The sequence below is a fragment of the Ictalurus punctatus genome, unplaced genomic scaffold (assembly GCF_001660625.3).
Source record: "Ictalurus punctatus breed USDA103 unplaced genomic scaffold, Coco_2.0 tig00163729, whole genome shotgun sequence".
NCBI classification, from domain to species: Eukaryota; Metazoa; Chordata; class Actinopteri; order Siluriformes; family Ictaluridae; genus Ictalurus; species Ictalurus punctatus.
The window spans coordinates 31,183-46,638 of NW_026521183.1; the positions used below are offsets into that span (position 1 = coordinate 31,183).

Genomic DNA, 15,456 nt, shown 5'->3' on the forward strand with positions numbered 1-15,456 from the left:
TCACTGGTCTCATTCTGAAGCCCTTCATGATCTTTATCAGGTGTTGAAGCAGTAAAACACTAAATGTGCAGTGCTGCAGCTCTCGGACTGGCAGTGAGGAAAACTGCTTTAAGAGTTCAGTTCAGTCTGCAGTCCCTGAGCTGGAGGGTCTGTGGTGTACACAACAACATTTACACCTGGGACATTAATGACTAGATCACTATTTTATTCATAAACATGTTAGTGTCAGTGAGAAATCCTGAAATCAGTGTATTGTGTTAAGAGGATAGTGTTCTATATCTGTCTCTGTATGTATTAGTGTGTGTTGTGCAGCTATGAATACATATAGTCTATATCACATCATGTGTTTTATTTGTTCACAGACCACAACAACAGAAGAAATCAAACCTCAGCAGAAATCAGTTGGACTCCATATTCAAGGTGTGTGTCTTTTTAATGTGTGTAACTTGTGTGTGAGCAGGTTGAAGGTTTTTTTATTTAAGATCATGACAATTTACAGATTTAATGATGTGCAGCAGCATTATGGGTAATCAGACAGAATTTCAGCTGTAACTGTGGGAATAGAAAGAGACTTTTATTCTTTTCATAAAATAAAAGCATCTCAGTGTGTAACATTATAATATTTAGATGTGTTCCTGTGTGTTTCTAACCAGGTGCTGGAACACAAAGTCATCACTCTGATAAAGAATGAGCTGGAGAGGTTTAGGAAGCTCCTGAGTCCAGATTACCCAGCATGCACTGAGAGGGAGGTGCAGGATGAGGAGGATCTGCACAGTGTCAGAGACGGAGCGCTGAAGATCACACTGCACGTCCTGAAGAACATGAACCACACAGATCTCGCTCACACACTGCACAACAGTAAGAGCTCTGAGTCATGGCTTTATTCCATCAGGTTCACTTTAGAGAGAGGAAATAGTTTTAGATAGGAACACTTTTAGTTTGAAGTTCGAGTTTAGTATCATGTACATCTGCTGCTTTTCTTTCTGTTCGTGGTCCAGCTTGTGGTGACTCTGTACAATGGTCCTGTTCCTTCAGGAATATTTACTACATGAATCAGGAATGAACAGCAGCATTTGAATTTTACATTTAATCCTGTGTTCAGTGATTTTACATTAAAACATCTTATTACTTTGTTTATTAGAGTCTGTGGCCTCTGTGTATCAGACAAAGCTGAAATCCAGCCTGAGAGAGAAGTTTAAAAGAATTAATGAAGGAATCTCACAGCATGGAAGCTCAGCACTTCTGAATGAGATCTACACAGAGCTCTACATCACAGAGGGTTGGAGTGGAGACGTCAATAATGAACATGAGGTGAGACAGATTGAGACAGCGTCCAGGAGACCAGCAACACAGGAGACACCCATCAAATGTAATGATCTCTTTAAAGACAAGTCCATCAGAAGTGTGCTGACTAAAGGAGTTGCTGGAATTGGAAAAACAGTCTCTGTGCAGAAGTTCATTCTGGACTGGACTGAAGGAAAAGCAAATCAGGACGTCACCTTCATGTTTCCACTTCCCTTTAGAGAGCTGAATCTGATGAAGCAGGAACATCTCAGTCTGATGGATCTTCATCACTTTTTCCCTGAAATGAGAAAACTAGAAGTAATAGACTTCTACAAAGTGGTGTTGATCTTTGATGGTCTGGATGAGTGTCGACTTCCTCTAAATTTCCAGAAGAATGAGAGACTGTGTGATGTGACAGAGTCAGCCTCAGTGGATGTGCTGCTGACAACCTCATCAAGGGGAATCTGCTTCCCTCTGCTCTCCTCTGGATAACCTCTCGACCAGGAGCAGCCAATCAGATCCCTCCTGAGTGTGTAGACCAGGTAACAGAGGTACGAGGGTTCAGTGATCCTCAGAAAGAGGAGTACTTCAGGAAGAGGATCAGTGATCAGAGCCTGGCCAATAAAATCATCTCACACATGAAGTCTTCAAGAAGCCTCTACATCATGTGCCACATCCCAGTCTTCTGCTGGATCTCAGCCACTGTTCTAGAGAGAATGTTGGGTGAAGCAGAGCGTGGAGAGGTCCCCAAGACTCTGACTCAAATGTTCACACACTTCCTGATCTTTCAGATCAAACACAAGGAGCAAAAGTACCATCAGAAATGTGACCCTGATCCTGATCCTGATCCTCCTGAGTGTTCAGGAGTTTCTGGCTGCTTTATATGCATTTTCTGCTTTATTTTTAGAAAGACAAATGTTTAGTGGAACAAAGAACACTGGACTTTTAATTTCTTCAGAAAGTGTCAGACATGTCTGATCTCCTCAGGAGTGCAGTGGACAAGGCCTTACAGAGTGAGAACGGACACCTGACCTGTTCCTCCGCTTCCTTCTGGGTCTCTCACTGGAGTCCATCAGACTCTCTTACGAGGCTTAATGCCACAGACAGGAAGCAGCTCTCACAGCAAACAGGAACAGTCGAGTACATCAAGGAGAAGATCAGGAAGAATCCATCTCCAGAGAAATCCATCAATCTGTTCCACTGTCTGAATGAACTGAATGATCATTCTCTAGTGCAGGAAGTACAGACTTACCTGAACAGAGGAGGAAACAGTCGTCTCAGTGGAACCAGACTCTCTCCTGCTCAGTGGTCAGCTCTGGTGTTTGTGTTACTGAACTCAGATCAGGAGCTGGATGAGTTTGGTTTGAGGAAATATGACCCATCAGAGGAATGTCTTCTGAAGCTGCTGCCAGTGGTCAAAGCCTCCAGAAGAGCTGAGTGAGTATTTTTATTTATAAATGTATCACTGCATGGTTTATTATTTTAATGTAACACTGAACTGCACTGTTGGATTAATGCTGGTTAATAATTACTCTAATCATCTTTAAACAAACCTCTGGTACCGTTACAGAAGAGTTTCACTTTTTACACCAACACGTTACGTCTGCACTGAGGGCGGGGCCATGTGGACAAAAACTATCACCATTTATTACCTTTTCTCTAAAACTGATGAAGAAATGATCTCTACAGAATAACTGCATGTATTCATCACTGCTTTCTGATCATTTTGTGATCTAACACCAGTGAAGGCACTTTTTCTTCTCCTTTCATTGAAATGACATTGAACCACTTCACAAACGAGAAGAGAAACAGAACACTGTCACCATGGGAACAATATGAATACAGCATGTGACATTGGTGATATAGAGGATTAGGAAAATATCTATCAATAGACATGATTGTTATTCTATTTTCTGGTCCTATGATGTTATCACGTATCACACCGCCCAATTGCACTGAGGGACACGTGAGAGTGTCGTGGAAAACAATCTTTCCATCCTAAGTTAAACACTCAGAGACAGAGGGTTTGTAGATGCCAAGGTCATCAAACTTTATTGAAACAACAAAGTGAGACAGTCTGCAGAAAGTCTGAATTATACACACACACACACGTCTTTATATACTTTTCTGAAGCAGTAAAATTATCCCTAGGCGGGGCATTAACCTCTTCTTTCTAAAAACAAACCAATCCCATCGCCTTCATAATTATTCTATCTATATGATACATAATTTGTGGTGCATGCGTTGTGAGTTGGATTTTCTGAAAGGTTTTATTGGGACAAGGTCATTTTTTGCAGCGTATGAGCTTGCGTTGAATTTCTGAAAGGTTTCATCAGGACAGGATTTTACCCCGTCCCAGATTCCCCCCTTATACCTTATGACCTTCTGGCTTAGTCCCAGCCTGGTACACTTCATCCTGGAAGTCTGATCTGTTATTGTGACACTGGTATTGAAGCTTAAAGGCTTTGATTGGACACAGTTCTGGTAAATGTCTAATTGCTCATTATTGCCAGAGTAAAGCTGCTTTAGACAAAACACACGGTTCTTCTACTCCGTTTACACACGACATACAGAGATCAGAAAACACTGATGTTCAGTACACATAGACATCTTCTAGCTCACTACACCTTACAATAGAACTTGATTAAACTCTTCTTGCTTTTTCACTTTCACACCGACCTTGTTTGGTTTGACCGATCAGACTTCTCTTTATTGGATCTGGTGTGGGATTAGTTTACAGGATGAAAGAGGATTGTCCTCGAGGACGGATTTCCAGTTAGCAAAACATCATAATAATCTCTGTGCAGATCAGGGATACGTCCTGTTTATAACTTTAATCCCTAACGAAAAATGTGTGAATATTTACCATAAACAAACAAACAAACAAACAATATGCATGCACTGTGTGAGACGGATTTCCAGTTAGCAAACTAACTCAACTACTCCACACACACACTCTCAACACTACACACTCTCTCACTCGCACACACACCCTCTCTCACACACACACTTTCACACTCGCACAAACAACACACTCAACACATACTCTCACGCACACAGACTTTTTTACTAAATAATTAAATAACATTAAAAATAATTTAATAATAATGCTGATGTGGTGTTCTGTCCTCTGATTTGTGTGTGTGAGAGAAACACACTCACATTTCTGTTACATGGTAAAGAGTAATGTGTTATGGCTGTGTGTGTGTTTGAGATCAGTGTTCTGATACTTCATCATTTCTCTTCCAGGCTGTGTGTGTGTAAACTGACAGAGGAAAGCTGTAGAGTTCTGTCCTCAGTTCTCAGATCAAACTCCTCCAGACTGAGAGAACTGAACCTGAGTCACAATAACCTGCAGGATTCAGGAGTGAAGCTGCTCTCTGCTGGACTGGAGAATCCACACTGTACACTGGAGACACTGAGGTACACACACACACACACACACACACACACACACACACACACTGTACACTGGACACTGAGGTACACACACTCACTCTCAACACACACACACACACACACACACACACACACACACACACACTGTACACTGGAGACACTGAGGTACCACACACACACACTGTACACTGAGAACTGAGGTACACACACACACACACACACACACACTGTACACACTGGAGACACTGAGGTACACACACACACACACACACACACACACACTGTACACTGGAGACACTGAGGTACACACACACACACACCACACACACACTGTACACTGGAGACACTGAGGTACACACACACACACACACACACACACACACACACACACACACACACACACACACACACACACACACACTGTACACTGGAGACACTGAGGTACACACACACACACACACACACTGTACACTGGAGACACTGAGGTACACACACACACACCACACACACACACACTGTACACTGGAGACACTGAGGTACACACACACACACACACACACACTGTACACTGGAGACACTGAGGTACACACACACACACACACACACACACACCACTGGAGATACTGGGTACACACACACACACACACACACACACACACACACACTGTACACTGGAGATACTGAGGCGCACACACACACACACTGTACACTGGAGATACTGAGGCGCACACACACACACTCACACACACTCACACACACACACACACACACACCTGTACACTGGAGATACTGAGGCACACACACACACACACACTCACACACACACACACACACTGTACACTGGAGATACTGAGGCACACACACACACACACACTACACTGAGATACTGAGGCACACACACACACACACACTCACACACACACACACACACTGTACACTGGAGATACTGAGGTGCACACACACACACACACACACACACACACAGACAGACACACTGGAGATACTGAGTACACACACACACACACTACACTGGAGATACTGGCCACACACACTCACACACACACACACACTGTACTGAGATACTGAGGTACGTACACACACAACACACACACACACACACACACACACACACAGTTCCCTCTGTGGTGACTGTAATTGTAGTGATGTGATATTGTCATTGTTGTGTGTGTGAGATGAGAGTAAATTTGTGTATATAAAGATTTTGTGTAGTGGATGTTTTCAGAGCTAAAACTGAGTGTGTTAAGTGTGAGAAGGTTTTCTTTCTTGCAGGATGTGAACTGCAGGATTACAGATGAAGGTTGTGCTGCTCTGACTTCTGCTCTGAGGTCAAACTCCTCATCACACCTGAGAGAACTGATCTGAACGATAATAATCCAGGAGAATCAGGAGAGAAGCTGCTCTCTGATCTACTGAAGGACCCACACTAACCTGGAACACACTACAGTGAGTTACTGACTTACTGTCTCTTTACTCTACTGTATCATGCTAAATAATGTGTGTGTGTGTGTGTGTGTGTGTGTGTGTGTGTGTGTGTGTGTTTACACTGATGTTCTTCTCTGTCTTACAGCATTAACTATAATACACTCACCAGGACGGCGTATGACGGAGTCTCACCTCAAACCTCTTCTCCAGGATACTGCAGTCTTGGTGAAGAGTTAGAACCCGTCCCACATTTCCAGCAGTTTTGGAGCTGAATCATTAAACTTAAAGGGGCAGAGCAGAAACAAAGTCAAGAACAGGCAGAAGGTCGTACACAGGAGAAATCAACACACGTAACCAAATATCTGCTGTACAAAGCAACGGCACCGATCTGCCCCGGGGATGGAGACTGACGAGGCTTAAGTACACGTCCGGAAATGTACAGCCAACTCATCCCAAGCACAGGCGGGAGCAGACATGTACAAGATGTGATAGTCCAATGGCAAGCCGGAACATGACGCATCGCAGTGGACTGGGCTTAAAAGAGGAGGAGACAAGACACCCATCCCTCCCCCGACATAGACACACGAATGGAACATAGTACAAACAGAAATACAACTGAGGACGTAACAATGGCCAAGTATCAAATAAAATGTAAACGTGCATTGATGAAGGTAATGTTGTTAGTAATTGTTTATAAATTACCATGGTAACACAGAGCTCCAAGGTATAAAAATATGGAGTTTGTCATCAACAAACAGTAACCAGTTTTAATACCTAAAAAAGTTTACGTAGCCAAATTTAGCAAAGCGCTTTACAGTAAATTAAATGTAAATTAAACTAATGAAATGTTGTGCAGCACATGCTTATGTTAATGTTTGTTTCATTATATGATCATATAAATAAATAAATACTCCCAAAGTCACCAGAATTGAAAGCTTTGGTGCTGTTAAACATTTAGAGATGGGTTGTGGTGACTCAGTATTTCACTCAGTATATCTGGGTAAGACACAGTGAACGACTCACTGTTGGCATTCATGAAGAAGTCATAACTCCACTGGAATAATAAATAGGATCTAATAAAATCATGAGTGGAAATTATTGGTGTAAGTTTGTTAGGATAGACTTCCTCCAACCTGGAACTATATCCTCCAGTCCACGCGGTGGCGGTAACGCGCCTAACAGCTGCGTCTCCGACCAGTAGAAATCACAGAAGAAGAAAAGCTGCAGCGGTATCTCCTGAGCAGTTGAGTTATTACACCGAACTAATCATCTCCAGATTAAATTATTTCTGACAGTTTTACAGTTAGATTTGATCCAGTTTAAAAGTAAAAGCTGGTTATTTTGTCTGTGTTTGAGGAATTAAACTCCGTTCTGTTTTTAACCCGAGTAAGTTAAACGGAAGCTGTGTGGCCGAATCCCAAATTGATGTCATTTCCGGTTTAAGTGCACTACATTAGGGATGAAATAATGACGTCTACACCCTATGTAGTGCACTATTTAACTCATGAGGAGAGATTTGTTATTCTGTTTTAGCGGCACTATTTAAGTATAACCTTATTTATCCTAAAATCCATTGTTTGCACCCTGCTTATAGCAACTAAAATAAACAGTGAGTGTAAAAGTGGCTGTCATTTAGCAGCTAAAATAACTTTATTTCTGTAATGTTTTTAATGTATAAACTGCTCAACTGAGGTGAAGTTGGGTTTATATTGGACATTCACTGCAAATTCGAGCTTCTATTTCTCAAGAAATAAACACAAAAAGGACAAATGTGTGTGTGTGTAGCTGGCGAGGTGACTTTGTAAAGAAATACTACGCGCATGCGCACGTAAGAATTCACGTCAACATGTCCGCCATATTGATGAGGGAAAGACCGCGCTGTAAAACAAATACAAGTAAACGGAGGAGATGTGGTTTTTCTGGATAATAATTTACATGATTTACCGGAGATGTTAACGGCATCGTTTTCAAAAACTTGCCCTTTGAAACCCGTTTTCCAAAGTTTTCAGACCCCGAAACGCCGTCGTCATGGAAACGAACAGCCAAACCAGCAAAGTTTTCGGTTTTTATTTGAAAACGTTGTGGTGTAAACGGCCCCTTAACAACTACAGCAAAATGCTGCTTTTATTGCTGAAGACTTTCTGTAAACAAATAGAAATAAATAGAATTTTATGATTCACACTATATTACACTCCATTCTTCTTCTCAAACACAACCATTTTTGAAAATAATCAAGATTTTTTTGTTAAAAATCTATTTCATGATGCAGCTTATTATTAGAGCTGCAACTAACGATTATTTTCACAATCGATTAATTGGTCGATTATTTTTTCGATTAATCTGATGGGGGCAAACTTTCAGTGCCTTTTTGTTTATTTAAATAAAATCCACAAACTGAATGTTACAAATATAAATTCAGACTAAAACTTTACACAGATGTTTGTCCAAAACAGAAAAGAACCCAATACACACACACACATTATATATATATATACTATACACCATATACATATACATATACACACATATATATATACATACATACATACATACATAATACATACACCACAACCACACACATATATATATATATATATATATATATATATATAAAAAATTTAGGACTGTAGTTTAATTCGGTGCTTTTTGTCATAAAAAAATAATGCATAAGTACTGCACCTTGTGGTTTCTGTATCTCGGTGTCTTTAGACATGATTTTACTTTTGATCATAAATTTGAATTAGACATTACAGATCTTACTCGCGCTACACTCTGTATCAGCGCGTCTACACCGCGCGTGACCAGCAACGCAGCCTCGTTACTAACACTTTATTTTCAGTGCTTTTTGAACTGTCTCTCAGCCCTAAATAGTTCCGCGGTATTTTGTGTGGAATTGGGATGAACGTCTAGTTAAAGGGTTGATGTCTCGCTGGCGCAGTGATTTGTTCTTTAGGAGTGTTTTTCTCTTGAACAGCTCTCTGTGTGGAGACTTGAGGTAGTTCTGCAGTCACAGGTGCACAAATCAGTCACACAGCTCCAGCTTCACCTGCGCCTCTCGCAGGGAAACGGTTTCTGTGCACTGGCTCCGTCCGTCAAATCACCTTGTATGGAATCTCTATCTCTAGTGCACTAGGTGCGGTAGACACTCCATTCGTTCAGACCGTGTGTAGTGTACCTAGATACGCAGTCGTGCAGGATTTGGGCACAGGCCACGCTAATGAAACAACATCCATTTCAAGTCAGTTGCTATTGTTAAACACTTCACTAAACCTGTATGGAAACGTTGCTGTTCAGTTGTTCTATAAGCGCAATTTCAACCAAATACAGTGGAGTGTAAAAATTTGTACCCCCTTTTGGTTTCTTTTGGACGGAAGGGTGTTAAATGTCATAAACACTACAAAATTTGACTGTAAGTAGAAGTTAATTTTATCATCAGACTCAGATATCCATGTTAATATTTTTAATACTGCTCATTAGTGTTAAATGACTTGATGATTTTGTGGTCAGTAAACCGATTTTGTGTTGATTTTGATGTATGTTTTGGATCACTGTCCTGCTGGAAGATCCAACCACAGCCCATTTTAATCTTTCTGGCGAGGCAGTCAGGTTTTTATTTAATATCTGTTGATATTTGGTAGAGTCCATGATGCCATGTATCCTAATGAAATGTCCAGGTCCTCTGGCAGAAAAACATTCCCAAAACATTAAAGTTCCACCATCATATTTAACCGTGGGCATGAGGTACTTTTCCATATGGCTACCTCTCTGTGTGCTTCAAAACCACCTCTGTGTTTATTACCAAAAAGCTCTATTTTGGTTTCCTCTGACCATAGAACCCGATCCCATTCGAAGTTCCAGTAGTGTCTGGCAAACTGAACACCAGAGTGTTTTTTGGATGAGAGTAGAGACTTTTTTCTTGAAACCCTTCTAAACAGCTTGTGGTGATGTAGGTGACTTCATATTGGAGTTTTGGAGAATTTCCCCCCCCCCCCCCCCCCCAATTCAGTTTGATTCCTAACATTTCAGTTTGACTGGAGCTCTTATTATTGCCGTGATGATGAAAATGGCATTTTCGATGGTTGTGCTATTTTCTTATAGACACTTCACATTTTGTGAGCGCAACAACCTTTGCTGCACATCACAGCTACAGTGGTGCTTGAAAGTTTGTGAACCCTTTAGAGTTTTCTATATTCTACATAATATACACAAGATTTTCAGACAAGTCCTAAAACTACTCAAGAGAACCCATTTAAAACAAACGTGACACATATTATACTTGTCATTTTTTATTGCAGAAAATAATCAATATTACATATCTGGGAGTGGCAAAAGTATGTGAATCTTTGCCTTCAGTATCTGGTCTGACCCTTGTGCAGCAATAACTGCAACTAATCATTTCCAGTAACTGTTGATTAGTCCTGCACATGGGCTTGGACATCAGTTTTGGCCATTCCAAACCAATACTTTATTGTTCTTTAACCATTCTTTGTTTTGGGCCATTGTCTATTGCATGCCCCACTTTCTCTTGAGATTCAGTTCATTCCTGGGTTCATTCTTGCCTTGCGTTTGGGGAACTCACCACTACCTAATTATAATCTTTCAGATAGCTTGGAGATTTAGTACATGTAGACCTTCTCAACTCAGGGTTTTCCATCCCAGGAAAGTTTCTGACACAACCACTTCAGAAGTTCTCCCAGTTTTAAGTGTTGTGACTTTCCTCAGAGAATGAAGAACCTGAGTCTTTTGTAGAATGCGCTGGAATGTCAACATCTGGCTGTGAAGTGTCTTACAACTCTGGTGCTATTGATGTTGCATTGTGCCTGTCTCTCACCTGATCAATATGTCACACTGCACTCCTTGCCCACTTCCCAATGCTACTGTGCACATACAGGACTAGTCTTTTTCTGACTGTTTCCTGGATAAAAAGTAGGTCCAGAGCTGAAGTTCCTAGTATACACTGGGTCACCCACCATGAGAATATCTTTCCTTTCATGTTTGGTCATGGTACCATTTTTGTCTTCATTATTTGTGTCTCATGAGACCCTGTATAGACCAGTTTCCCTTCCAACAGCTGGATTAGCGCTGATTTGCCAGTGCGACGGTGGCTTCGTTCGTTAACTGAACAGCAACTCTGGCTAGCTTTTTCAACGGACTCTCCACAGCACTCTTTCTTAGGTTTGAATGTTTGAACGGCCCTTTCAGCCAGACTCCTGGAAGATGCATCTAGGTTGCTGTTCTTGTGTTTGATTCCGTTTCTTTCCATAAACTCTTGTAAATTCAGCACTGGTTTAAAACAAAAGAAACTGCTATGGTCTGACTCACTATTCTGGTATCCTTGTTGGCTAAAGTTTGTCTAAGCACTGAATGGTAACTGTGGATGTAGACTTGATTAACAGATAAGCTACTATCCATTTTTGGAATGCTTCACCACGATCAAGACATTCTACCCATCCCACAGTGCACCGTAATCAATGTGAATCCTTCTCCATGGCTGCTCTGGTAAACTCCTCACGCATGCAGTGGCGCGTTTGCCGGAGCTTTCTGTTTTCCTGACAGACTGCAAAAGATTTTGACCTAATGCTTCCACCTCTGCTCCAAGTGTGCAACCACATATAGCTACCACCAGGCCTTTCTGTCTGGTAAAATTCCCGGATTGGTTGTCGTGTAGTGTCTTAGAAGAGCCGCACTACTTTAGTCCCCCATAAAACAAAGCTCCCTGTATTCATAGTTCATATATATATATATATATATATATATATATATATATATATATATATATTATATATATTATATATTATGAAGGGTATCATAATCTTCAAGTACCACTGAATATATCTTGGCCTCCCTTATTGTTCTGAATGAGTAAGAGAATTTGGCTTATGCGTTACCTATCCCTGTGAAACAGGAAGTCATAGTTGAACAATGTCCTGTTCCTAGTTTCCCAAGTGTACAAAAAAGTAAAATATCAAGAGGAATATACTTCAAATACATTTCTCATGGATTCATAGGGGTGCCAATAATTGTTGTACACTCATTTAACAATTATTTTTTTATAAACTTGTGGTGTTTGCAATTGTTTTATCCATGAGAGCAGAGTATTTTTGTGAATTTTTTTTGAACAAAAGGTTTTCTTCTTTGCTCATATTTAACAAGGGTGCCAATATTAGTGGAGGACACTGTACATGTCACTCTCAAGTGGAAACCTCATGACACACTGTTACTTTTCAGGAATAAAAACCTGTCAGCACTGTTACAGTTGGTATTGTGGCTGTATATAAGGTCAAACACATCATAATATTAACATTTTACCAAAATGAAGCTCGTTTAACCGCATGTTTATTCCTTACATAATACATATTAAACGCAAAGCATGTAGGGGTTCTACATGCATATAGTATTTGCACAATCAATAACCTATTAGAGTAATACATTGTCGTATATAAACTTGATTTTGTGTTTTGTCTGCAGTGTCCAAAACCCAGGCTGACCCCCCACCCCTTCAACCTCTGCAGCAATGCTGGCAGCACTATTTGGCAAAGACAACCTCTGGATATGACGCTGAGCACGTGCACTCAACTTCTTTGGTCGACCATGGCGAGGCCTGTTCTAAGTGGAACCTGTCCTGTTAAACCGCTGTATGGTCTTGGGCACCGTGCGCAGCTCAGTGTCAGGTTCTTGGCAATCTTCTTATAGCCTAGGCCATCTTTATGTAGAGCAACAATTCTTTTTTTCAGATCTTCAGAGAGTTTCTTTGCCTTGAGGTGTCATGTCGAACTTTCCAGTGACCAGTATGAGTGTGAGAGCGATGACACCAATTTAACACACCTGCTCCCCATTCACACCTGAGACCTTGTAACACTAACAAGTCACATGACACCGGGAGGGAAAATGGCTAATTGGACCCGATTTGTACTTTTCACTTGGGGGTGTATTCACTTTTGTTGCCAGCGGTTTAGACATTAATGGCTGTGTGTTGAGTTATTTTGAGGGGACAGCAAATTACACTGTTACACAAGCTGTACACTCACTACTTTACATGGTAGCAAAGTGTCATTTCTTCAGTGTTGTCACATGAAAAGATATAATCAAATATTTACAAAATGTGAGGGGAGTTCTCACTTTTTTGTGAAATACTGTACATCTTTTTATTTTTACTTTAATTTTATGCATAGTGTGTGTGTGTGCGTATTATATATATTATATATATATATATATATATATATATATATATATATATATATAAATAAATTAGTGTATATATGTTTATTTCATTAGAAAAAGTGCAGTACATTTTCATGGTACGGTCAGTACTGTTTATTTTTGTAATAAAGTGAATTAACTTTTCCACTGAGTGTTATATTTTCATTCAGTAGTAATCGGTTATTAGTAGGTGCTACCCGACTTGGTTATCAGCATCTGTAAGATCCACTGTCGGTCAGCCTTTAAAATAGATTATGTGTATGACATGATCTTCTTTAATTAATAAAGAAATGCACTTGTTGACAACTTGCTGTGGTATAAGGGGAATAAAACACTTCAGAATGTGCAGTTATACCTTAGGGTGGTAACGGTCACTCCACTTCATTGGATCGTTGACTGTTTTCCTATAACCGCATGTTTATTCCTTACATAAATAACAAAAGCATGTAGGGGTTCTACATGCATGTAGTATTTGTACAATCAATAACCTATTAGAGTAATACATTGTGGTATATAAACTGAACTTTGTGTTTGATGTGTCTGCAGTGCCCAAAGCCCGTGGTGGTGGAAGTGCATGGTGTTGTGTGGGAGTAGGTCTGTTGGAGTGTTAAGTACCATCATCTCATACACTCACCACAACTCTGGATGGAACTTTCCAAGTTTGTTGTGTCACTTTTCCTGCAAAGCTTTATCCATCAGAGAGTTATCTTTTACTGGGGCTTTTAGCTGCAGGAGACTGAATTACTAACAGTTTTTTTTGTGGATCTGATTTCTTCTTTCGCAGAGTGGATCTAATCACAGCCTGTGATATTCGTCTGTGCACACAGGAGGCCTGGTTTCAGGTGAAGGTATGAGGAACATTAATTGCCATACATTGCTTGCTTACATGTTTACACCAAAATCTGTAAACAAGTTATTTTTGTCCATATGATCATGTGTAGAGATAGTAAGTGATGAGAAGATAAGAATGGGCTGATTGTTCTGACTCGTACAAGCCCCTATGAAAGAATTGACCACAAGGGGGTACACTCTGAACAATTATTTACATTAGCATTTTGTTAAAGATTAAATAAACCACAGTGAGCATCAGATGTCTGGTTTAAATACAAAGTGGACTATTTTATGATATTACCATCTTGTCATTTATCAAAGAAGAACTCCAAAACCTGAAATTTGTTCATTTTTAGACAGAAAAATTCTGCAGTGTAGCTGTTCTAGTGGGCTTTCACCCTGGAAGTTTAGTCCAAAACAGAGCAGTTTTGCATGAAAAGTTGGTAATGTGACCGTCGTAAGGTGGACGGGGAAGTGCACTGCGGTACCGAACCCGAGACTACCTGTAGAAGGTGGTCCGAGTTCAGTTACACTGGAACTGTGAATTGGTCCCATGAATGTGAACGTAACTGTATCCGGGTCCGCACTTATTCAGGAAGTAGAGTAACCTGTGCTGAAGCCTGTTGTGGTGATGATGTGTCATGACACGTTTTGGCCCAAATCGCAGTAACTTTGAAAAAGTGGAAGCTCCTCTGAATATTGTGGAGTTTCTTGATTTTGCGTTAATTTCTGTGATCACAAAATGGTGAAATTCTGGACTGACACATGAAGAACGATAAAGAATGATAAAGAAAGAATTGGGTTTTGGCACTTTGGGTTGTACCGTGTATTTTTTTTATTTTTTTTCATGTAGCTTAATTATTTAGTATAAAATGAAGGCAAGTGTGTGTCTGTTTCATCTCTGCAGTCGTGTGTTTCCTGATAGTCAATGATTGCGGAGCTCTGGAAATAGCAGTGAGATTGCAGGCCGGAGTCCCCTCGCTGTCCAGGGAACCAAAATCAAACCTCCTCTACTCCTGAGACCACAGTGTAACTGAGAGCCTAGACTACATGGTAAGAATCTGCTTAAGACATGAATACATTTTAGCCTCAAGGTAGACCCATGCACACACAGTATGGCCCACAACACAAAGTAGAGAGCTGTAGAAATCTGAGATTTCTCCTGTGTCCTCCAGCTACTTGGAACATGAACATGTTTGCAGACACAGGAATCTTATGAAGTCAGCGCAGGCAGCCTGGAAAAGAAGAGTCCGAAGAGACGTGCCCTTCTCCAAGCTTTAAGGAGAATCCAGGCTGTTG

General features: G+C 40.6%; 1 protein-coding gene across 1 annotated transcript; it reads left to right on the forward strand.

Moving 5' to 3' along the window:
- The first annotated feature begins 379 nt into the window (after positions 1 to 379).
- Positions 380 to 2,147, forward strand: LOC128632686 (NLR family CARD domain-containing protein 3-like). The gene is made up of 3 exons (XM_053679404.1): positions 380 to 420; positions 654 to 858; positions 1,142 to 2,147. The coding sequence occupies exons 2-3, from the start codon at positions 822 to 824 to the stop codon at positions 1,774 to 1,776; spliced, it is 672 nt and encodes a 223-aa protein (XP_053535379.1). The 5' UTR covers positions 380 to 420; positions 654 to 821; the 3' UTR covers positions 1,777 to 2,147.
- The last annotated feature ends 13,309 nt before the right edge of the window (positions 2,148 to 15,456 follow it).

Coding starts and splice junctions, on each gene's coding strand:
- LOC128632686 (XM_053679404.1), top strand. CDS start 822: ATGAACCACACAGATCTCGCTCACACACTGCACAACA. Junction 859..1,141: donor CGCTCACACACTGCACAACA/GTAAGAGCTCTG, acceptor TTTGTTTATTAG/AGTCTGTGGCCTCTGTGTAT.